The sequence below is a fragment of the Aphelocoma coerulescens genome, chromosome 13, assembly GCF_041296385.1.
Source record: "Aphelocoma coerulescens isolate FSJ_1873_10779 chromosome 13, UR_Acoe_1.0, whole genome shotgun sequence".
NCBI lineage: Eukaryota > Metazoa > Chordata > Aves > Passeriformes > Corvidae > Aphelocoma > Aphelocoma coerulescens.
The window spans coordinates 9,678,969-9,704,817 of NC_091027.1; the positions used below are offsets into that span (position 1 = coordinate 9,678,969).

A 25,849-nucleotide genomic window follows, 5' to 3' on the forward strand; every position below is an offset into this window, starting at 1 on the left:
ACGTTGCCTTGGGGTGCAACTTCATGGGCTCTTGGGGAGCAGGCACCAAGCTGCCCTGGAGGAGAAGCCAGCACAGCAGCAGCAGCTGTATTTTGGGCAGCTGCTTGAGTCCTATCTTCACAGAGCTGCACAGCTCCAGCAGTGCCGCCACCTGGGAAAGGCCCAAACCTTGTACACTGGCTACTTTTGCTCAGAGCAGGGCAAATTATGCTCTCCTCAAGAGGAGCCTTAGGCTGAAGTTTCCTGGCCCCAAACCAGCGCCTACCACTAAATCCTTGCTGTCCAAGTTTGCTGTGAAGTTCCAGCTCAGGGAGATCGTGCATCCCTTCCCCATGTCCTATTTTTGTATTATTTACATTTCACAGCAATGCTCACCTTACTTACAGGTCTGTGGGATGCCCCAGAAGTTATCAAGAAATTACTGAATTACGGCTAAAATTACGCCTAAACAAGCACTGACCATAAAACTTGAAGCATTTCACAGCCATCCTCCTCATTCCTGAGTATTTTTGCCTCTTTGCTGGTGAGGGCTCTCAACACCCCCAGACAGTGCAGCTCTCTGAGCTGAATGAGTTGATGGGGATTTTTTCCTCAGAGTATGTAAATAAATATCAATATTCTAAACCAAAGACCTCCCAGTAACTAAATATTATTTATCTTAAATTTATCTTCAAACTAAACAGCTTTGTCACATACGTACAATAATAAAGAAACAAATTACAAAGGAGGAATTTGATTTTATTGGTTTTATTCAAAGCCCATGCGTTATATATAAATTCTGAACAACAGACTTTTCACAGTTCATTAGAGATGTTGTCAAAACTTTGGGTGAAGCTTGTTTCACTTCCCCACCAGTAACAGGAGACATCCCAGCCTGGTTGGTTGTTTTAGTTTTATTCACTCTTCACAACAGTGACCATTTTCAAACCATATCAGGGAAATCCTCCACTTCACTGGGGAAAGGCACTTGTGAGAAAACAACAGCTGAGCACGTAGTCTGAATTTGGGTCTTTTTAGGTATTAACTTGATATCCCAAGTAGGGTTACTGACAATAAACCCCAACATCTTGCTTCCTGTGTGTGACCAATTAGCATGTGACGGTGTGTTTGCTAAGGATTTACAAAAAATATCTCATTTTATCAACAGGCGCTTGGGTGGCAGCTCGTGGCATTTTGCATCCCAAAATATCTGAGAGACCACACACCTCGCATGTACCCCCGATATAGATTTTGGCACTCGTGCATCTCACTTCTTGGTAGCTGGTGGCTGTGCTGCTGGTGTCATCTGAGCAATGCACTCCGGCATTTCGGAGGTGTCAATCTCCTGGGAGCGCCGCACCCGGAGCTGCTCAAAGGGCATGACGGAGCACGCTGGGGACACTTGGCAGGGGGACTGCAGGGCGAGAGGCCCTCCTGCAAGCTTTAAGCAGGATGAAATCTCCCTGCCGGCACTGGAAATCTGTCTCGGGGAGGATCATAGGATAAAAACAAAGACATTCAAACCCCGGAAGAAATTATTTCAAACGTCAGCGGGATCTGTGACTCCTGCAACAACATTTGCAATGAAAAAAAATCGGTGAGCATAGCTTCAGTCAAGCCCAGCTTAGCAAGAATCCTGCTAATGCTGCTTCCTTCACCGCCGGCAGCCCTGGCCGGGGCTCCGGCCGCTTGGCCAAGCCACCCCCCACCTGATCCAGCAGGTACTGGAGCACTACAACACCAATAGTGGCTCAATCCTGCTGGGTGCTGAGCATTGACCTGACCAAGCCCTTAAGCACATGCTTCATTTAATGGTGTGGGTGCTGGGAGCTCGCTGGGACTTTTTTGTATTTGCAGTACCAGAACTAAAGTTTTCAGCAACTGCAAGATCCAGTCCTGCACCTGGGAGTGTCCAAGGCAGGCTGGATGGGGCTAGCAGCAACCTGGTCTAGTGCAAGGTGACCCTGCCCATAGCAGGGGGTTGAAATGAGATGAGCTTTAAGGTTCCTTCCAACCCAAACCAGTCTGTGGTTATGTGATTCTATACCGTCAGACGGGGAAAGGCTCTCAAGCAGCAACACTGGATACAGCTGTTCCTGCCAGTTGAGCTGCAACTCCAAGGACACATCAGCAGCAGCTTGCACTGCTGTCCCCAGTGTCCCTTGCACTTGTTACTGGTCACTGGCAGAGATGGTGGTACCAAGCCAGAGGGGACTGACCTGGCCAGGCTGCTCTGACATATTTGAAGTGCAGAGATGTACAAATCTATAGGAGGGAAGTGGCCAGGCATGGGGGAAGCTCATATGGCAGCTGCCACCCGTTCCTGTGGGCTTGGGGAACATCAACACAATGGGTGGGCTCCTGGTTTCATTCCAGCTCAGTTTGGTTTCCAAAAAAGGATTGTTCAAAACTTATTTATTGCTGGTTTATCCACTACATCATCCTGCAGAGCCAGCAATGGGAAAGGACGAGCACAGGTGTCCTGAGGGCTTTCAAGATGAAGGTCTTGAACGTCAGAAAAGCTCAGCCACTCCTTTTACAAAATATCTTGTCTCTAGGGGTTTTTGAAATCAGGATTACAAGGAAAAAGGCTCCCATTTAAACACAAAATACTGCTGGACACTGTATTAAAGCTATTTACATCCTGGTTACACCGAAGCAGCAGCTTTGTCAATAAACTGAGCCAGCTTTACATCTCTCTTGGTCAGCCCACCGCAGTCATGGGAAATCAGAGTTATCTGAACCTGTCACAAAGGAAAAGAAAGAGGTTACAAAGGCATTTTGATCTCCGACACATAGGCTGAACAGCAATTCATTGGGAACGCTGTGTGTCTCCATAGTGAGCTGGTTTTACTTGGTGCTCCTGGCAAGCACCAAGCTGGACCCTCCCTGCTCATGTAAACCAGAAGACGCTGTAGGTGAGGAGGCTTTACAGAGCCTGGAATCTCACCAAAATGAGCCCCTTTGCAGAATAACACAGGCTTTGCATTCTTGGATTTCATCCAAGAAGAGGTGTCTGATTAAATCACTCACTCTTTACATTTAAATTCCATGGATCAGTTTCATGAAGAACCTGGGCCAGTGACCAAGCTGCCAAGAGCTGGGTCAGAGGCTCACATTTTGTTAAAAACCAGCATCCCAAAGGTGAAAAAATTCTTAAGCTTGTTGCAGATTAATTTAAAAATTTTAAAAAAAGCTGTCTTACAGGTCTGTTTAGACTGAGTCAGATGACAAATTGGGCATTATTTTGTCTTGCCTTTGACTGAGATTTTGGGAAGACACAAAAGGAAAAAAAAGACAAATTCTGAATATTCTGGAAATCCAATAAAATCAGGAAGACTGGGTGATCAGGATTTTTTCCAGTGATCATGAAGGGCTGATGAGGAAGAGTCTCTGCTGGGAGGCTCAGTTACAGAGAGAGGTGGGATGTCCTGCTCTGGGGGTGGTGGTCTGAGCTACAGGCTGCTTGTCGACATGTCCTTTCTTTAGGTATATTTTTAGTGGGACTGCCATATATTCACTAAATGCTACAACAAACAGTGTGATACAATGCAATGAGAAGTATTAGAAAATAAAACTGAAGGGAGAGCAATAATTTCACCCTTTACACAGCACCTTTCATTCGTGGGTTACAGTAATCCTTGTAACCCTTGTAAATACAAGACCACCATCAGTTAGGTAATATTATAAACAAATTTTATAAGCTGCTATGTTGAGACATAGGAGCCTACAATTTTTAAAAAATCAAATCTAAAATGAGACTGCCAGGCTCCCATTTAGGTACCAACAGTCTGCTACCCTACACCGCTGAGTTCCTGACCTGCTGCACAGAAAGGAATGAGAGCTGGTGAGCAGTCTCAAAACAGTAATTTATTCAGGTTGGCTAAATAAGAGTTTAAAGGCTTCTGTTTTATTTTTAGATGTCAGCCAGAGGGGTGAAGCCACAGGCCCCAACCATATAGCTGGCAGCAAGCGCAAAAAGCTTCATTCTTGATTCCTCACCACTGCAAATCTTAGCATCTCTTTAAAATCTCATAGCTCTTTATAGAGACACTTCCCATTCCTTTATCTTGTAGACAAGCTACAAATAAAGGCAGAGAAAATGGGCCAGTGGTTTGGTCTCCTTAACTCCACTGCCGTGTGAGTAACTAGGGCTGGTGAACACGTTACCTTGCTGTAGACATTAAACCATTCTGGGTGGTGATTCATCTTCTCTGCTTGTAGAGCAACACGTGTCATAAATCCAAAAGCCTAGGGAAAGAGAGAGCAAAGAGGAAAATACTCCACCTGCCAGGATTGGCATGATTCACTCCAAAATCTCAAAATCTCCTCAAGATGCCCCAGATGGCTGCACCTTGGGTTTGTGTGTGCTAAAGAGGCATTTGAACTTCTCATGCCACTGGTGCATTTCCCAATACAGCTGAAATGATCCCCTACAGACCCTGGTAAATCACTCTGCTCAATGTGACTTAGCCCAGTACTCAAAGCTATTGCTGACAGCAATGATTTTACCTCTGGCATCAGCAGGGATTTTAGATATCCATCCCAAGTCCTCCATCCCCTACTGCATCTTAGAAACGTGCCATTTCTAACTAAGCACCATGCCACAGTATGGCCAACACTGCTTCCAGAAACACATCTCTCCCTTTAACCACTTTGCTCTTTATTTTATTGGGGAGAAAAAGGCAGTGGGTGGGTCTGCCCCTCTGCTTTATGAGACATGTTTTCCCTTTAAACGAGTTAAAATAGTTTTCCAATCCTCTGTCCCTGCATGCTCCCCCAGGACACAGGTTTTATCATAGGCTCAAAAGGAAAATAATAGCAGGCCCTTGCCAAAGTACTTAGGAGCAAATCACTGCATTATAAAGAAAATTAGAATGTCCATGCAAATCAAGACTGTAATTATGCAGCGGGGCCGGAAGGGCCTGGGAACGTGAGCAGGACGCCTCTCAGCAGCAGGCTTTGTTCATACCAAGCTCCATCCATCGGGTTCAGGACCTGAATTAACATGCAAAGCTGGAGGAACATCCACGTTACAGCCTGGTTCAGATTATAATACAACAAGCTCCACAAAACCATACCTGATTTAGGTAGGTTTTTAGTGCTAATTTATGGAAGAAAATGTATATAGCTTGCATTCCACCAGGCGATGGCCATTTCAAACAAACATGTGGTCAATGAATAACATATAATGGTTGATAATAGTTTCAAGTCTTTCTCCCTCTCACAAATTGCAAAAACCTTTAAGGAAAAAAAAGAATTGGTGCCTGGATGAAGAATGACTTTATTGGTCGCTTTGCCAGTCAAATGCATGCAAACATTATAATCAGAGAAAATCATTCCAATGAGGTTTGTCATTTGGAAATCACCAAACTGTCAGCAATTAAAAAGCTTTTTTTCTTTGACCTAAGAGCATTCCAAAATTCAGAAGAATCTAACTTCCCTTGAAGCTCTCACTTGGTTTAGTTTTACTTTGAGTGAACAATTACTTTAAAAATTTGCCCATGTTTCAGCAGCACGCTTTGAAGTAGAAAGCTGCAAGTTGTGCATCAGATGTTAGCAAAGATTTGCAAAACTTCTCTATTAATAGTGCTGATTTAAATGTTTTTAGCGTTTCCATGGGCTTAATAAGAATGCTATTTCCAGCACAGCAATCTGTACACAGAAATGTCCCCAGAAGTTTAAAACAGTGATGTGTCTGCAACTGAAGTGCCTTTATAGAAACAAATAGCAAGGGAAAAAATAAGAATGAATTTATAAAACCCCCTTGCAGGTTTGTGTATGCTCTATTGGTGTCTGTCTGTTCATCCCAGGAACTCACCCACCCATGTACAGACCCGGGTCACACTGCAAACACAGTCACTAATGGTGAGACAGTAATCATCGCTCCAACGAAAGTACACAGAGAGAATTACACAATCAAATGACTCTTAAAAAATTAATTTGCTCTGTAGACCTTCCTCCACACTTCAGATGACAAATCCTCCTCATCAGAAGACCACCAAATCCTCCCAGTCAGTGCACCAATATGCCATCCCACTACCCCTTCCCCGCTGAGAGTAGAGTCTCCAGCTGAATAAAATGGACATCGGTCATAAAACTGTTCATCCTACCGAAGACTGCTCAACTTGAGACTGTCCAACTCATGAAAAGGAATAAATTCCAGCAGAGAGGACTCTCCCCAGGACACGTCCTGCTGCTTGTTGCTCCAGCTGCCCACAACTGTCGCAACCAGGGCAATCCAGTGTCCCATAGAAGGACGAAGCCTGCCCGCCTTCATGCATGCCCTGCTCTGCTCGGAGACGTTCTCCTTCATTGCACATTACCCACAGCAACTTACTCACTGTGTTTTAGTTTATTTTAATTACACACAAAATATATATCTCTCACTAGGAAAATGAGCTATGGTTCTACTGAGCAATTTCACCAACACAACCTCCATTAAGGTCTTAAATACTTCCTTTGCTAATTAAATGAATTGGAACGCTATTGTTTATGAATCACCTTTATATTTGTAGAGCCTTAACCTTTCTTTGGGAAAATACAACTGGCTCTGGAAGGAAAAGATATTTCGGTTTGGTTAGATATTAAAACACTATTACACAAAATCAGTTTGGACATTTCTTCACGTCTTGAAACTTGATCGGTAATTTGGTCAAATTGGTGATCAAGGAAACTATCTTGTGATCAATTAAAGTAATTACCGCATTCCGGCAACACAACCAACCTTAATTTGAGCAGGAGTCTGCACTTCTTCAACTTTAATTAAAAATAATGAAAATTATTATGCAGTCTGCAGTGCAAGATCATTGTCAAGACTGCACTGGTGGGCAGAGTTTATCAGACCATCACACATTTCTTGATGAAAGTAGGACAAGCACTTCACTCATTACAGTGAGACCCAACACAGTCTTGACTTTCACCCTATTAACAACAGGGATCTGCAGTCCTTTGGCCCCTAACGAGAACTTTTTCTGATTTTTCCTTCAAAAATAAAAAGACAGGAGAAAGAAAGATTTTGTGCATTTTCTAGAAGCTATAAAGAAGTATTAAAAGAGACTTTGATGTAGTAAATATTATGAAGTATTCTGTTTTTTCAGTAACAGGCACATTAGACACATTTTCAACCTAACCCTTTTAGGACTTTTGGGCTAAAATAGTATCCAGACATACAGGTAACTCCACACAAGTAGGTGGGTGCCTAGGGGGTGGCAAAGTGCAGAGTCCCTGCAACAAACCATGAAGAGCAATGTAAGTAAGGAGTGAAGCAATCCTGTGAGGACAAGATGCCTTGGGTGCACTGGTACATCTCTTCCCTCTCCTTCCCTTCATGTCTTTTAAGATCATGAAAGAACGAACTAAAAGCTAATGGTGTTTCAGTTGTAACATCACATCTAAAATGTCTGTTAAATATTAGCCCTACTATGCTTCCATGAGATAAAAATTAGGACTACTCTTAGAAGAACAAGTTAACCTTAAAAAGTGAAAAACAACCCCAGGTAAACTTAAAAAGAATTCAGCTATCTCATAATGTTTTGTGACTGGCCAAGCTGCTCTTGAAACTGATATAATCTACTATCACAAAATAAGACTTAATGTTACTTTTGTTTCCTGAGAATGGGAAAACCAGGGCCAGACACTTTGCTGTCAAAAGTGGGAGGAAAGATGAAATTCCATCTGCCCCTCTGCTCCGCACAGCGCTGCACAGCTCCGGGAGAACCGCGCAATCCTGGAGCTAATCTGCTATTATTCTTCCTTTCACACTCCTTAAGCAAGGAATCCATTCATCTTAATACTTTTTAAACATGCTGCTTTTGTACAATGCTTGCCAACATTATCTTGATGAGTTATACATCAAAGGCCCACAGGTCGTTGTGTCGTGCTCATACATCACCTACTGCAAGTCCCCCGTGATGGATCACCCCCGTGCATCTCCACAAGAAAGCAGCTGACAGTACTTGACTTGAAAGTGGAGATATATAAGAAAAACAGTTGAAAGGCTCAACAATATAACCATGCACACTTTTTATTTGTTTGTTTTAAAATGAAGTGTGCACTCGGGCTTCTTAAATCCTCTGGACGCCCAGCCAAGGAAAGCATGTGCTAATCACAAGTACATTAAGGTTTCTGCCTCCCATCTGTCATTATAACGCTGGAGGTAGCATTAACCCTGACCTTCTGCAGTGCAAGGGCTACCTGTCTTCCCTTCCCCCACCACCCAGGCTGCATCTGTACCATTTATCAGTGGGAAATTAATAAATTACTCAGGTTACAGTGACACTGTCATACAGGAGATGACTACACCTCACACATTTGCTCTCCACTCACCCGAGTAAAAAGTACCCAGGGTACAGCACGTATTCTCCTTAGCAGTTTGACACTTGTAACAATAAAATCAAATCATTAGGGTTCACTCCCAAACTCCAGAAGCTTTCATATATCCAGCTGACATTACTACCTAACAGTGAGCTACAAGCCAGAAGATAAAAGGAAAAAGCTCTTTAACATCAAGCTATTGTGAGTCAGGACCAGCTGCTAGTCACAAGGGCTGTCACGACATTTTCGCTGTGCTCGCAGGAAAAAATTGGAGTTTGTTTTATTTTGATTCTCTTTATTCCATCACTGCTTTTATCATATAAATATGCATAAATCGTGCCATAAAGCTACACTTTTTATCTGAAAATGACAACATAGTTAAAACACAAAAAAAGAGGAATCTAACTAGTATTTAGGAAAGTGATGGCAGCAGCATAGAAGGACAGGTATTCATTCACAAAACCACATGCCCATTTTGAGATTCTTCCCAGCTGGCATCATTAAGCTGCCTGAACTATCCTCAGGGACACTGGATCCACATGGCATTAGATACTTTCCTCCTTTTTTTTGTCTGTGTCTGGATTCATATACAACATAAAACAGGTTAATATCTTCTCATTGCGCTCCCCCTTTTCTAACATCAATCCACAAACAGCGAGGCAGTAATTAAGAATGCAAATAACCATGCACCAAAATAGAGCTAAACTCAGGTTACTCATGTCCTCCATCTCTCTGCTGAGGCTTCAAGTCATGGACAAGGCAGATCAGGCATTGTGCCCACAATTCCCTACTCCCTCCATCCCACCCCCTCCTGGCATGGGCACCCAGCAGGGTCTAACGGTGAACAACACCCGATGAACCACTAGTAGAAATTTGGTTTTCTCTTCTTTAATAGCTTGAGCAGCAAAATATTGTAAACAGAGGCAACCCTCCCATTCCCCAGCATCACTTGTGACTAGGGAAAGCAGTGCTTTTAACTCTGAAGGATAAGGATACTAATGAGGGGAAAGGATGGAAGAATAATACTATAGACACACTGGCATGGACTGAGATGCCATTTCTGTTTTCATAGCAATATCTGAAACTGTAAAAACCCCCACAACTCAAATTTCCAACTGAATTGTCAATGCTTTTCTGTGTTTACAATATTCTTTAAAAATCCAGAGCTGACCACTCACATCCCCCATACTTATCTGCATACATCATCTACACAAAAGTGCAATGCTGCTTTACACTCCAAAAAAAGTTACCTATTTACATTCCTATTGCGGCTGTAAACATTGCACTCTGTGTTAGATGTGCAGCGGAGAACGTGCAAACCTTTACACCATGTTCTCCAAAGAATGCTGTTTCTGTCTCCCAACACTTGTTTACAATTATGTCAGTGAAGAAACCAGCTTGCCAGCTCTATATCAAACATTTCTGACAGCAAAAGCACAAACACTGATCTATTCTAAGTAGTTTGCCACTCTATGTAATCTTGGAAAAGGCATTCTTGCCTTTGATTCTAAAAATGTTTATACTTCGTACATTATGCAAATAGTTTTTATATATTAAGAAATAATGCAAGCAAAGCTCAAGTTAAATTAAATTCTTCACCAATAACCTTGCCAAAGCACTGATTTTCCTATTAAAAAAATTATTCCAATTTGTTGATCTTACATTGGATGAAACATACTGTAACAATCTTCATAATTTATGTCCTGTTGGGACACTATGATTTAAAGTAACATAATACAGACCAGCATCACTGCTAATCTAAACCACCTGACCAGATAAACAACAGTTTCCCCTTCTCTCTTCACTGAGGGTATTTCTGTTTATTGTCATATGGTTTACCAATTTGAAGAACATGAAGAATAAATGGAGGCAGAGAGGAGTGGAGCTGGGAGGCACAGCCTTGCCTCGATGGGGACGTTTCTCGCACAGGTACCGGTACAATGTCAAGAGCCGCAGGAGATGACAGAAGGCAATTTCAGGAATGCTGTCCCAGGAAAGGCCCACACCGCTTGTGGCAAAGGGAAGTTCGCACTCACCCAGCACCCTCTAGACCCAGTGCAGCACTAGACACAACACAGTTCTGACAATGCTTGAGATGCAGCTCTCCAAAGGGACTGGAGTTTAAGGCTTCATCTTCCCAGTTCAGCCATGACTTAAGCTACGACATCACAGAATCAGAATGACAGAATAGTTTGGGTTGGAAGGCACTTTAAATACCATCTTGTTCTAATCTCCTGCCACAGGCAGGAACATCTTCCACTATCCCAGGTTGCTCCAAGCCCCATCCAAGATGGTCTTGAACACTTCCAGGGATTCACAGCTTTCCTGGGCAACCTGTGCCAGTGCCTCACCACCCTTACAGGCAAGAATTTCTTCCTAGTATCCAATCTAAATCTACCCTCTTTCATCTTAAAACCATTAATAGTCATAAAGCAGATGCAAGTGTCATTTGCCCCATCTCAGTTTCAACCGGTTTGAAAAGCAAATTCAAGTATTCTGCTAAGGTCAATGGACACAGATCAGTGCAAGAAAAGGGACTTTGAGGAAGGTAGAGAGCACTGAACTGCACTTAAATCCTGCTCCTTGCTTTTCTCTCCTCTTCCTCCCAAGCTCATTTAAGTATGTAAAAAACCCTTGTGTACAATCTGTACAACAAACCCCAACCCAGTCTTTTCTAAGCCTGTTTATATCAGGATTTTAACAACTGCTGAATTTAGGCCTTCTTTCTCTTACTGGTAATAATAAAACATAAAATGTTATATGTATTACCTTCTTCTTCATCACATCTTGACTTTTCCAGCAGCCTCCATGCTGAGGATCTTTATTCCTATTCTCCTTTTTATTACAAGAAGTGATTGCACCATGGCTTTCATGAACAGAACACAGAAAATATTCTTGGTGATTTAATGAACAGACTTCACACCAAAATTAATCACCTGTTCCACCAGAAAGATTTATAGACTTGATGGAGTAGAAGTGAGAGAAAATGGAGATGTCTTAAGGCAGCATAAAAACTTTCTAGAAGTGATAAAAGTTTCAATGTCAATACAACCATATTAGAAAATACATTAATTTGTTTATAGGTAGATAAATGTAATTTTAGTTGCCCATAACAACTTCTGCAAAATAAGTAGATACCCTAAATCCCAAGCAAACCTGGAACTAGGTCATGTGGTATTTGTGATGCATCATTTCATATTGAAATATTCAAAATAAATGCTTTTATTTTTCCTTTTTTTCCCCCAGTCCCTCAGCACTTATAAACATAGACTAATAAATATTATTTTATTTATTAAAAGTTGTAGATCTCTACATTACATTTTCCAGAAAAAAAGAGGGAAATAATCCCAGGTTTCAGGACTGAACTAGAACATGGAAGAAATCCTCCAGCCTTGTCAAAAGCTCAATGTGGCTCTCCACCTCCCAAGCCATTTTTGTGTGCTTTGTGTTAAAAAATGTAATACAAAGGTTGCACTTAGGAGGTTTGCACCAAATAAAACAGCAATTTCAAGAAACATGACTTTTTAAAATGAGCTTTTTGCACCCTACCTAAAAACATGAAATAACACGGTGAAGTCCCCATTTACTGAGCACCTGCTAAAGTAATCAGGCACTTAATATAATAAATTCTCTTGGCTGCACAACTGAAAGAACAATGATAATTTGACTTGTTAAAGCTAATGTTCGGTCCAGCAAATCAAACCCCTTGCTGTACTGTAGTAAAGCCATCACACAAACCACTATAAAATAAAGTAGTAACAACGTGCAGGGAGTCCCCAGTTCCAACCTTCTGAATTCAGACACCTGAGCCCTCTGCTAAAGCAGAGGGCAATGAATCATCCTTGACAGCACAGTGCCAGTCCATGACATGAAGGTATCATAAACCAGAGCAGATCAGAATTAATTTAAGTGAATGCTCCACTTTTGAAAGTTTCTCAAACCCTCTGACTTTTATGGAGTGCAGGTATGGTGTAGAAGAACAGAGGAGTTCATTATCCCATCACGCCACATTTTGGATGAAACAGATTTGACTGGAGCAGAACAAAATATTCCGCTATTTTCCCCAATGTTTGTTTTTACTCATATGTGAAGGAATGATTTCATTCTGCAGACATGAAAGTGAAGTTCACATGCCATCCCTGCTGTTGATAACACAGGGATGCTCAGACAAAATTCTCCTTGGTCTTTTGGCCAAGATTACACATACTATCAGTTTAATATCCAAGATCTTCTCTGCTGAGCATCCAAGGGCAATTATATCCTGCCTCTGATAATCCTCTAAATCTCTGCCATTTATGATCCTAAGAACACATCAAAGAATGATAAGAAAGGCTTTGCTTTATGATGGATTAAGGAAGAAGTTGGTCTCATGACCATTTCATCTTCCACTATCCTGTCAGCTTTTTTGGTTTAGTTTGTTTTTTTAAAGACAAGTTCAGCAATTCAAACATGCAACAGTGGAAACACGATGGAGATAAGAGGAATTTGGACAGGTCTTCCCATCATTCTCTTGGCCAAGCCAGAAGTTAAAAAGATCTAGAGATTTGCAATAAAGCAAACTAAGGACCATTTACTGCAGATCCAGTCAGGGAATTGTTTCACTCAAATGCTGAAGGTGTCCTACTGTACTGTCAGAACAGGTTTTAATGTTTGGCCACCTTTTATAGTAGAAGAGTTTAGGTGATATGCAGGGGCAGTGAACTCAGGAGGAGACTTACCTGGGCCAGCACTGGCAGGCTGCTAATTTATATTGCACCATAAAATTCAAATGTTGTTTTGCAAAAGAAGACATTTCAAATCTAGAAACAACAGAACATGAGGGGAAAAAGAGTAGGATGGACCAAGCATCTTCCCAGACAAGATGGGGCATCCTTCAAGCTCTGCACAGTTGGGTCCCTTGCCTGGTTTGCCATGCCCACTGTTCCCTCTGGGATCTGTAGGTCACCTCGACCTGAGCTTCATCTCCTGTCTCTGCTATTTGGAAGAACAGCTGGAGCAGGTCACAGAGAAAAGGATAAAAGCAGCTACACTTAAGTTGTGTTATTAAGGACACGGCTCACCTAACTGCCAACAATTCAGATACTCAACCTCCACTTCACATTATCCACTGTCTTCAGACCCCTTCTTATGTTCCAAGCACATGCCTGGAGGTGACAAGAGTATGTTCCATGAGCAATATTTTGAGAAGTTCCATGGGGTTTTTGTTGGTTCTTTTTTTTTTTTCCAGAACACAAGGGCTTCTCTGGGCAACCCACACTGCCTGTACATTGGTACATCTGGAAACAGGGACACAGGCTCAGGAGGGGAGGCAAACAGGATTTCTGAGTTCTCCAGTGAACATCAAATTTCTTTTAGAAATTCATATGAGCCACAGAGGGAAACCCTTTGTACAACTCTTGGTTTTTTTGTTAGATTGGGCATTACAAGATGCATGCATAAACCTAGCATTCTGGGCTTGTACAGTTAACAGTATTTTAGCTCACTACAAGCACACAGACTAAATGTTCCCTCAACCAGGGACACCTTGGACATACACAGACATATATTTAACTGTCTGTTGTTATTCTCATCCCAGTCTGAGGAAAATCACAGTAGATCATGCAATCAGGACTTTTTCCTCTGATGCTAGAAATAAATACCATTTTCCTACAAAGCATCCTTAGCAATAAATAAACCCAACAGTGCAGTGCTGACTCAGCACAGGGCTTCCCACTCATCACTGTGTTCCCACCAAACCCCTCCAAGACATCACAACCAGCTTCATGTTTGTCCAAAATGACTTTTCATCTCAGCCAAACAAAACTAAAGGAATAAAGGGCAAGCGGAAGAAAGGAAGCTCTCCCCCCAAAAAACCCACGTGAAGTAGGTTTGTAGCTTTATAAAAGAGGGCTAAAAAACCTCCACATGCCTTGCCCTGATAAACCATGGCCCTGCCAGTGGCTTTTCAGAGCAGATGTAACGTTTTAGCCAAACGTGATTGTTTGTGAAAGAAATAATTCTGATCAAAACCCAAAATTGCAGCCAGCAGAAGAGCTGCACTTCGTCACGCTAATCCACCCTGACGGGGAGCGGCGAGCGGAGATTCCTACTGCGAGAGCAGCAGATGCGAAAGGTCAGCGCTGGCCCGTGACTTCAAACCCCTTAACGTGTAAAACAGTGTGCATTAAAGCCTGAACTGGCTCACGGCGGGATTAACGGATGTCCGCTAAGTGGGTTTGATGTGCTTTTGGTGAGTAATGGTTAATTTTGAAATAGGGGCGTTGTAGTTTTATTTTAGTTTATTCTGCCAGCCAGAGTCCATTTTTAATTACAGCTGCAGAGAATAATATCCCAAAGCGCGTCGCTCCTTTGTGGGAGTACGGGAAGGTGAGAGCTGCTGGTGCTAAAGGCAATTTACGGTTTGAAACCATAGGCAGGCATTGCTCCAAAAGCAAGGAGATGCAAAAGGTTAAACAACCAGGATTGCATTTAACCAGCATCATTCCAGTGCCCCCATAAAAATAAATTTTACTGCATAAAGGAGTTTCTAGAAACCAGTTTTCCTTAACTGAAAAGATAAGAACATTCACTGAGTATCCATCTTCTTCAAAAGAGGCAGTCATACTTGCATTTTCCCAAATGAAGCTATTCAACTGAATTCAAACCCACTGAATTTTCCATTCATTTTTCAAAGGTGTTTTATCATGGAAAGTGCCGAAACTGTAGCTAAAATTAGGTTGACCTGCTCCCATTTGCTTTCTTTGAGCACTGTCCACATGGCTGTAAGAACATTTGTTCTGTTTAATTGAAAAAATCAATTTGTGCAGCTGGAAAAAAAAAAGGAGAAATATTTTTTTTTGCTACAAATCTACAAGACAGCTTGTGAGATCCAAAAGGCATTTTGACAAATAATTTCTTTTGCATTTTCAGATCAATGCATGCAACAAACATAAGACAAATGCTGCAATAATTTTTACTTGCGTGATAATAAATCCATCTGTTACAAAAAACATTTGTATTGGAGCCAACTGGAGAGCAGCCCAAAGGTCAACTGGGCAGATTTTAAGCAGTGGAGTGCATAAAAGGAGATACAACAGGTCTACTGAGGGGGGAAAACTCAGCAATTAGAAAAACCACATCCCAATAATTATAAACAATAAAATAATGGTTTATTTTAGGGAGAAATATGACTTAGCTCATCAAGAAAATGAGTATCCCAAATTACAGTTAAGTCACAAAAAACCCCAAAACTGATGCAAACTCTACCACAACCAGGATGCGACATTTTGCATGATGAAGGACATATGACCACTCTTGAGTCTTCAATTTAAAGATAATTTTTTTTATTTAAATATGATTAATATCATGACATTTTAAATAACCCTGGTGGCCTGGTACCACTGGCAGTGCCATGATGAAACTATACTGGTGACATGGGTACTGTAACAGCACTTGTCACAAGCAGGTGGGACACAAGGGTGGTGGCCTCTACACACACAGACCCTGGCAAAGAGGAGATGGGACACTCCACAGCACAAAGATAAACCATCACCTAAAGGGGCTACAGGAGAGACAGGGAGGGACTTCTTACAAGGGCATGGAGTGACCGAACGAGGGGCAATGGCTTCAAAGTGACAGAGGGCAGGGTCAGATTGGATATTGGAATGAAATTCCTCCCTGTGAGGATGGTGAGGCCCTGGCACAAGTTGCCCAGAGAAGCTGTGGCTGCCCCATCCCTGGAGTGCTCAAGGCAAGGTTGGATGGGGCTTGGAGCAAACTGGGGTAGTGGAAGGTGTCCCTGCCCACAGCAGGGGTTCGGAATCAGATGAACTTTGAGATCCCTTCCAACCCAAACCATTCTAGGATTTGTATACTGCAAGCCATGATGGCCGTGAGAAGAAAATAAATACCTTATTTCCCAACTCCCAGCAGCAAGGATTTAATTTCTTCCTAGACACAACCAGATCACACATTTCTACCATTTACAGACCTCCAAGCTTTGCACAACTTCTCACCACTGACTGCCAATTAACTAGAAGCATCACTGGATACAGAACACACTGACCAGAGCACCAGTGTCATCTCCTCCTTCCCTAAGACCAAGGAAGGAGAATCATAAGCTTCCAAACAAGACATCTCCCTGGAAGCTCTCATTTCATTTCCCCCAGACCCTGCACCACCTTTGTCCCACAGGCAGCGCCAGGCAGTGGCGCGGGCAGGTGGATCATGTCCAGGTCCCACAGCTGCACCCTGACCTGCCGACTCAGAGGTGAGACTCTTATTTACTCAGTCAATCCCAAGAATAAACTCAAGGAAGGTGTGACCATCCAGGAATCGTATATTTTTACTATGCTCTGTTCTGAGACACTTGATGCAGTTCACTGACCGTGTTTCAGCCTCAGGTTAACTTCTGCCAGTCCCAAAAACTTCACTATCAGTTTCTAATAAAGGAAAATGTCAACAGGCAAATATGCCAGAAATTCATTATTTTCAGATACAAAGATATTCTCAACTCTGTAAACCCACTCATAAATAATTCTGATTTATTGTAAATCGGTTATTGTATTCATAAATGCTGGGAAGTTAGTGAACAACATAACTACCAACAAAATATTTTCATAACTTTGCAGGTGCACAAATCACAGCATATGGGAGAGGACTCAAAGGATAATGGAAAATGAAGCAGTTTCAGAAAGCCTATATGAAAACCAGCACCTACCTAGGTGGATAAAAAAATAATTTATTTTCAGTCGACAGGCAATCAAATGCAAAACTCTAGCAGAAGGAGCAGGCAGAGCAATACTACATTAAAAATAGCAATTCCCCCCAAAACGTACAAAAATGGGTCCAACTTTCAATTAGCAGAAGTGACAGTCGGGCTGAGACTGCTCAGGCTTTGAGGTTAAACACAACTGACATAGGCTGCACCTGAATCCAATCACTCCTTGGGCTCTGAGAAGATTCACACGCGAGGACTAAATCTGTCACAAATGGGTTGGTTTCCGATCCTCCTGTAGCCGACTTGCTTTATTCTGACCCCCATTTAACAAATCAACTTAATGGGCACTGGGAGTGCTATAAAACTTAACAATGGAGTGATTTTAACTTTTAAAATATAGTTATGAAGCAAAATGTTGGAGAGCTCCTTCAATACTGGAAATCAAATTAAAACTAGACATTTTTTAACAGTCTTGACAGATATAATCCTAGTTACCATGTAAATTTATGGTAAGCTGCTGTGATATTAGCCACAGGTGCTACTTTTAATATATGGCTTGCATCTGGCTGGGAATAAAATATCTCAAGAGGACTGAAAATGACCTCACTATCAGACAATGGAGAAGAAAAAAAACACAAGACCACTGTGGCATATAAAAAGCTGGAGATGTGGTCCACAACTGAATATTTACCATAAAATTCATTTTAACTCTGCAGATTGTAAGTTAAAGGATATTATGTTTTCAATACATAAAAGGCGTGGACCTTTTTTAGACAAACAGCCAAAAGATTAAGTACATAAAGTGGCAATGAAATACACTGCCTATATGTATAAAACCAGTTTTTCCAACCTTTGATGAATGTAGAAAACAAAGCAATGTGCCAGGAGTAGAAAAAGGAAGGATGGATGGAGATTATATTGCAGGGACTGGCACCAAGTACTGCCATCAAAAGAAATCAAGAGCATGCATTGCATATCCCACCAAATTCGTTTGGATGTGTAATTGGGATCACACAACAAGAACCATCAATTTAAAGGGACAAAACTGAGCATGTCTCCCTACAGCCAAAGGAAAAAAAATTGGCATCACCAGGAGGGAGAAAAAAAGGCATGCTCTGTCTGAATTTTTTTTCCCGGATTGCAACTAAGAGAGATAGCCAATCTGTAAAGGAAATGCAAAGTGAGAACAATAATTTATTTAATATTCCTAGATTTTTTGCACATCTTTAAATATGTTCTCAAAACCCAAGACAAAAATTGCACTGACATACGTGCCTCTACTCTCAGTGCACACCATTTCCATACCATCCCCTCTACTCAGGCTCATCTTCCACCTCTGTTCTCTTGCCCCAAAAGACAAAAAAATGTATCTGAAATAGCTTTCAAACTCTTAGAGCATTTGATTTCCTGTCATTTTAGAAAATTACGTTAGAGGTCTTATAGAGACTTCCTATATGATTTTTTTTTTTTTTAAACAAACTTAATTAAAAACTTACCCTATAAAAGAAAGCAGCTGTAAATGCTGAATCTGACCATCAGCAAACTTGCCCACCTTTGTAATTTCCTAACTGCATTTGCTGCCTTGGTGTGATTACCTACGGAAACGCAATCACACAGGCAGTTGCCCCTTAAACCCTCTGGTCAAATCCAACCAAGTTTGACGAGAGACATGGAAGTCTCAGAGCTAAGATGTTCCTGCAAATTCAGGCAAAGTGAGCAGCTGGATACAGGACCCAACAGAGCACTTGGCATCCTGCACTCACACCCCTTCACAGCTGCTTGCCCAGCCCAGGACTGGGCTTGAGATGAATCTGGGAGAAATTCACATTTTTAAACCAGGCCTATCCTCTCTTCCAGATCACTGCTCTCAAGGTGAACTCACCTGGAATGCTGGGAGACGTTACCAGCATGATCTGGAGGCATAAATTAACTTTCTATCCCAATTCCCAATTTTGTTTGAGCAGACTGGAAGCAGAGGGCTTACTCCACTGGAAGAAAACCATTTTGTTTCAGTAGCACAAAGATGTGAATGGATGAAAGTGTCCCTTCGTGATGCCACACCATGGCCTGAAGGCCTCACCAGTCGCTCTTCTCTGCCCTGCTGCCCGGAAGAAGGGCCCCAGAGAAGCTCCCTGATGTGTCTGTGAGGTTTGTAGAGGCTCACGAGCACCCAGGTGCATAGCAGGGATTGGGACTTGCCACGGAGTGCTCTAAGCCCACCTCCTCTCCAAAACCTCGCTCACAGCCAGACATTCCTGCCAAGCACATGTTCCTTGGGAAAAGTGACTCAACCTGGGTGCTCTTGAGCAAGTGCACCCCATTGAGGGTCCTGAAGGTAAAAGACTCAGGTGTTAACTCATCACTGCCTACCTGCCACTCCACAGCGGCAATAGCTCAGGGCAATTGCAAGGCATAAGGAGGAATGGATACATTGGTGGCATCAGCACAGCTCTTCTGGACACAGCACTCTCCTCTACAGCTGAATTGTGTTTGCATTTTTCCCCCACCACTGGTGTATTTTATTTTATACAAGGTGCAGAATACCCACCCACCGGAAGGCTACCTCACATAATGGGAACATACAGCCAATGCCATCCAGTCTCCCAGGACTGGTGCTTGGTGGGCATCCACAGCAACAAAACCAAAAAGGCCTTTCAGTAGTAACCCCAGGCTGGTTTTCAGCTTATGTCAGAGAATTGTACCACCAAAGCCCATTTTCATGAAAATGTATCTTCAGACTAACAATCACCATCAGTGCTTTCAAATTCTGGGTTACAAACTAATTCCCTGAGCCAGAAGTGTCATTAGCTTGTCAGCCTTACAAAGGCAGCTCACTGCTGATCGCTTTTAACTGAGCTAATCTCAGCCTGAAAGCTTCAGGAATCTAAATAACTCTTGTTTCACAGAAGTTTCATTTCATTCTCATGCTGAAAATAATATACATAAACCAAGCTCATGTCTACACATTTGCACAACTTTATAATAAAAGTTGTGTTTATATTCTTAACATCTGTTGACATACACAGACTTTGTAAACCTGGCATAGATTTTGAAGCCACAGAATTTTCCATGCATCATGAACATTATCTGCAAGAAGCAATAAAAAAAAAAAAAGCAATGAATACATTAATCATACCAGTATCATCTGCAAAACATAAATTTGAAATACCTTTCATGTCAGCTCAACTACTTTTTTTTGTATTTTTGGGGGTGTTTTTTTTTTCCACACCTGATTTTATACCATCTGTAAAAGGGCAGCAAGAAGATCACTGAGGAAATGACATTTCTCAGTCCTTTGACTTTTACTAAACACTTTAAATCCTGTACATAGAATATTTATTACATTAAATGAAAGCAGTTGTACCTACAAGTCCCATTTTTTCATTGCAGGACTAAATTCTCCCAAAGTACAAGGCAGGTATACCTCCACTTTTGTCATTTGTTTCCTAGGTTGTAGTAAACACAGTATTTACTAATAGTCATTATAAATACAAATGGTTGTGCATAATTTAATAAAATTAAGCATACATGCATAATTTTAATTTATTCTCAGCTTCGACTTATCGAAAGGCAAATACCTGCTCTCTAATACCAGGTAAGGATCTAATGCCCTTGGGATCTGCATGTTGAGCCTGCTCCTGGACTACAGGAACAAGAATGACTTCTGCACTCTGCAACTCAAAGGGGACACTGCAATAAATCCATAAAAATCAACAGGTGAAATTCTGCCCTTAGATATTTACATCTAAGCTTGATCCAACCAGAGCTGCCCAGAGCACACACACGCGTGGCTTTTTCTCCCAAATGGGGGTAGAAAGTTCTGTTTTGAAGCCAATTCCCAGCCTCTGCTCTCATTTCTGCCTTACATCCATGAAAGCAGCTAAGAATGAAAGACACTGTTCTAATATCTCCCAAACGATTCAAGTGGTAATTTTTTAAAGTACTCTTCCTACGACTACAGGTACTAGAAGTATAAACATATAGTTCATCATTTACCAATAAGCTTATTTAAATATACTCAACTTCCTGTACTGGTATGTGCTCCATCCACCTTCACACCAGGAAGACATATGGATATCTATCCATGCTGTAAGATAAATCTACACCGTCAAAAAAAAATACAACTTTGTGCATTTTTGTCAAAGCAATGCATTTTCCAGATATCTGCTGGTGCAGGACACTGATTTGTCTCCTTACCTGTCTGTTGGCAGACAGGGACTGTCTAAATCCATCTGATCAAACCAATTTACTCATTTACAGTGGGCAAAACCGCTTCTTAATTAACTTTGGGGCAACTTCGTTTCTAGTTGTGCTGAACCAACAAAGACTTTGACCATAACCAGGCAGAGATGCCATTTCATGAATATTAAAAGACAGGAAATGTCAACTCTTCCAAGGGTCACTTCTATCCCACCGGTGTCAAATGCGCCTCGTTCCTGGTTGCTTCAGCCCCCACCTGCCTGCACATCTCACCAAGGCTTCCTGTGAGCTCCCTCTCATGGGCTTCTCCCCTTCACTGCCCCCTGAATGAACTGATTTGGTTCTATTTGCTCTATATTAACATTCAGGTTAAAAATGTACTCAGGGGTCTGGACATGCTCCCTGGACCAGCACTGTCCTGCTCAAGAGCTGGATTTTCCTGCAGTTGTTTTCTCTTTTGCTTTCACCCAGCGCAGAGGGGCTGGGATCACCTCACCCGCCTTCTCTCTATACTGCCTGGGCTTTCCTTACTGTGACAACTACTGAAACAGAGAAAAAAAGAGCCAGTGTTACAAATCATTGTTTATACAGCCCACTGTGGTTTCCTAAAACATCTTGTTCTGGGTTTAGGCAAGGCCATATAAACAAACAGCTCACAGCACAGCTCCTGGTCCCTACACACACCAACAAACCCATGGCATCCCCAAACTGGAGCTTGCCGTGTCCCTCCACAGTGAGGGCAAGAACCGGCTCAGTGAGATCCATCAACCCAACAAACCCCTGGGAATTCTCCCCCTCCCAAGAAAGAGCTCACCCCTCCCTCAGAAATAAAACAAAAGGGAAATTCATGCTCTAGGAACGTGACTTTTTCTAAGCAACGTCATGATTCCTCATAAGAGAATTTTCAGGGGAAAGTAGATGAACACGGATCTCAAAACAAATTCAGTATTTCTAAAACAAGTTTGTAACTGATGTCCGAGACATGTGCGAGAGAGATGTGGCTCAGGACCCTGTCTCCAAACAAAAACCCAGTGAGGTAAATAAAAACCAGCACTCTGTGTGCCAAAGACACTGCAAGATCAGCTATTACAACTCAGTCAAGGATATACCAGAACTTTGTCTTCCTGCTTAGAAGGTGAAACGCATCCTATTTTCCCCACCTTACTCACTAAAAGTTTCTGTTCTTTCTTATATTTACCCATTTTTCTCATGTATTTCCCTGACAAAGATGATCCCCACTGCCCATCAGTTATGTATTTCCAGCATTTATTTATGAGTGCTAGTAATGAAAAAAAAAAAAAAATCAGGATCAAATACTGCTTTGTCTGATTCCACAATACCAACCTTGACCCTGACCTGAATATTATAATTGAGAAACTGTCATATTAGAACAAATGTACTTATCAACTACAAAATGGAATTAATTTACTCCACCTAATGAGATCAGAATCTGAGAGCAATTCATCAGGACAAATCCAAGAGGATTTGGCCCCACCAGGATACTCCCAAACTTCTGAATATAAATATTTTCCCATCAGGACCGTATGGAAATTAAAGCAATTACATTTCTTTTATATTAAAAGCAGCATACAACAATCATTACCTGATTAAAATTTTTGAAATTGAACTCCTTGTAGATGGCATCTCTTTCGCCCAGCTCAGACCAGCCTGAAGCTTTGAGATCCAGTAAAACTTGGTTCCTTTCCTCTGTCGTCAACCAGTGAGACTGGGAGGACTATTGAGGGGAAAAAAATAAAGGCACGGCACGAGTGAGGCTGAGGTTCTCTTTTGTACAACAATAAGAAAACCACACGATGAAATTGTGGTTATGTATTGTGCAAAGGTGAGGATGTGGAAAATTCACTGTGCAGTTTCTTACTGTTTGTAATTTCTCAGACCAGTTTAACCTAAACCAGCCAACCCCTGCCATTTCTCTTTGGGCAAGTAAATTTGGCTAAGTGCTTTTCGTGAAAAGCAACAAGCTCTTTCCCAGGAATGAAGATGGACACCAGCGTACCTGCACCCCTGGTCATCTGAATTATGCAGATATTTTAACACCACATTTAATTTTCAAATATTCCACTCTGTCTGATAATTAAGGGATGATTTGTACTATCTGCTAAATGTACAATTATAAGGCTAAAAGAGATATCAGGAAATACCTATTTCAAAAGAGAGAAGAAAAACAGGAGATTGCACTCTACCTACTTCGTATTTTACGTTTTTAAGAAAACAGGAATGGACTTGAAGACAGCAAAGACTTTGGAGTTCTACAAGGAACAAAGAGCTTTAAATGAAAAGAAAAAAAGACAATACAGACGCAATTACAAAAAGTTTGAAGTTACTGGTAAAAGCACTAGATTCTGCAAAGCACCAGTTTAGGTATGGTGTACTTGAAGTGACAGGAGTCCTCCTGATGCCACTGGGAGCACAGACACAACAGATTAACACTCTGCTTAAATATCTGAATCAGGGGCTGAACCACGCACAAGGCCAGAGCCAAACACAGAGGAACGTTCTGTGGGGCCTTTGGAAGAGGTTTGATACCTTTTCGAGAAGCAGTGACTAAGAGCATGAGCCCTTCCTCAGATGATACATTCTGAGAGATGGGTCTCAGACTCATGATAAAGGCAGTGCTTTAGAGGGAAGAACCTTTCTCCCCAGTACAGCTACATTCAGATTGTTTTAGTCTTTATTTCAGCAGCTGGCCCAGCTTTGTGAGATCCTCCAGAAAGGCCGTTTTTCTCCAGGGGTTCACTCAGACATGGGAGGGCAGTGAGGATCTGCCACCAGCTCAGCAGCTCAGGATTTTTCACCTTTGCCAGCCGGTGCTCCAGCGGGAGCCCCGGTGCCACCAGATGGGGCTGTGAGTCTGAGCAGAGCAGGAATTAACGCGATTAATGCGACCTGAGCAAGGCCTTAAGATGCAGGAGGACCAAGGAGCAACACTTTCATCAACAACATAGGATAAAAAACCCCAAATGAGGTAAATCAATCTAACAGCATCACTGTTGCTATTTGTGTTTAGGGGAACACAGAGATGTAACGAGAGATGAGTTTTACAGGTCCCAAACTGAACTAATTTAGGCTCTTTACACTTCAAACACAACTTTGGGCTTGCAAGAACACAAATTTCAGATTTGTTGTTGCTGTAACTGCAGTCATAGGTATGAATTTCTTACATTCTTTTTTTTTCAAGCATATACAAAAATCACCAAAGCCAAAGGCTGTCTTGAAATGTACTGTTTTATCTGGCACAAGATGAAATTACTCTGCAAATGTACAAAAAGTCATAGGGGCGGGTGTTTTTTTTTGAGATAGCAAAGTCCAGGATTGCAACCAGGATGCAACACAAAGTCCACTTCTCTGACTGGCACAGACATGTCCTGTGCCAGCTCTGGGGACACTGTGGTGCCTTCCTGACACCTCACGTGACACATGGCCATTGACAAGACAATGCTGTGACTTGAAATTTATCACAGAGTTTTTAATAGGAATATGGAGACCAAGTTTGATACAGGCCCGAGCACATTTTGCATTGTGGAGGCTACATCCTGAGTCAGCTCCTTGACACATCATGATGTTCAGAAATGTAGCAGAAAGCAGCTTGTACAAGGAAAAAGATAAAGTGGGAGATTGCGATTGCGTTTCCTCGCTCATACCCCTCAGCAGCACGTCAAAGGCATGGCCAGGGAAGCAGGAAGGGGCGCCGAGTGCCAATGCTGACCGAGCACCAGAGGTGTTGGCACCTGACTCACGCTCGGCTCAAGGGGCTGTTGGGGGGTGGGCTTGACCCAGTGATCAATAACGTTTGTTTGGAGGAAGCTCAGGGAAAACAGTCATTAACTACATAACAATTAGAACTAACTCTCATGCCTGAGGGGCGAGGGTTGAACCCTGCACTTGCTGTTCATTATTAGCTTTCTGTAAAATAAAACAAGCAGCCATGAGGTGGGATGGCGGGGGGACACAGGGAGAATCAGAACGATTTGGGTTGGAAGGGACCTCACAGCCCATTTTATTCCACCCCCTGCTATGGGCAAGGGCACCTTTCACTAGACCAGGCTGCTCCCCGCCCCATCCAGCCTGGATGAACACTTTCAGGGATGGGGCATCCACAGCTTCTCTGGGCGGCCTGTGCCAGTGCCTCATCACTCCCGTGGGGAAGAATTTCTTCCCGATATCCCATCTAACCTTCTATCAGTGTGAAGCCATTCCCTCTTATCCTTTCCCTCCACGCCCTTGTCCAAAATCCTCTCCATCTCTCCCCTAGCCCCTTCACGTACTGAACGGCGGCAACCAGGTCTCCCCGGAGCCTCCTCCAGCCTGAGCGATCCCCATTCCCCCAGGGCCGGGGACTGACCCGAGCCCGCGGCCTGTCCGTGAGGGGCCCCTCCGCCCCGCGCCCCCGGCCTCAGCCCCCGCCCGGCCCGGCGCGGTCCCCCCTCACCCTCACCATGGCCGCGGGGCTCCCGGCGCCGCCCGCCAACCGCCGCACTCCCAGCAGCGCCCGCCGCAGCCCGGCCCCGCCGCCCGGCATGGCCCCTCCGGCCCGGCCCGCCCCCGCCGCGCCCCGCGGGAGGAGCCGCAGCCCGCGGCGGAACCGGGAGCTGCGAGCGCGCCGGGAGCCGGGGAGACGGGGGGGGAGAGAGGAAG

At 42.8% G+C, this 25,849-nt stretch overlaps 1 protein-coding gene across 3 annotated transcripts; it reads right to left on the reverse strand.

The window, feature by feature from the left end:
• Positions 1-731: 731 nt before the first annotated feature.
• PCBD2 (pterin-4 alpha-carbinolamine dehydratase 2) lies at positions 732-25,744 on the reverse strand. 3 transcript variants are annotated; one of them, XM_069028595.1, is made up of 4 exons: positions 25,650-25,744; positions 22,797-22,928; positions 4,150-4,230; positions 732-2,723 (listed from the first exon to the last, which is right to left on the reverse strand). In XM_069028595.1, the coding sequence occupies exons 1-4, from the start codon at positions 25,731-25,733 to the stop codon at positions 2,628-2,630; spliced, it is 393 nt and encodes a 130-aa protein (XP_068884696.1). In that variant the 5' UTR covers positions 25,734-25,744; the 3' UTR covers positions 732-2,627. The 3 variants fall into 3 exon arrangements, with proteins under 3 accessions (XP_068884696.1, XP_068884695.1, XP_068884697.1); XM_069028594.1 differs by having other exon boundaries at positions 25,644-25,744; XM_069028596.1 differs by lacking the exon at positions 22,797-22,928.
• Between the last annotated feature and the right edge of the window lie 105 nt (positions 25,745-25,849).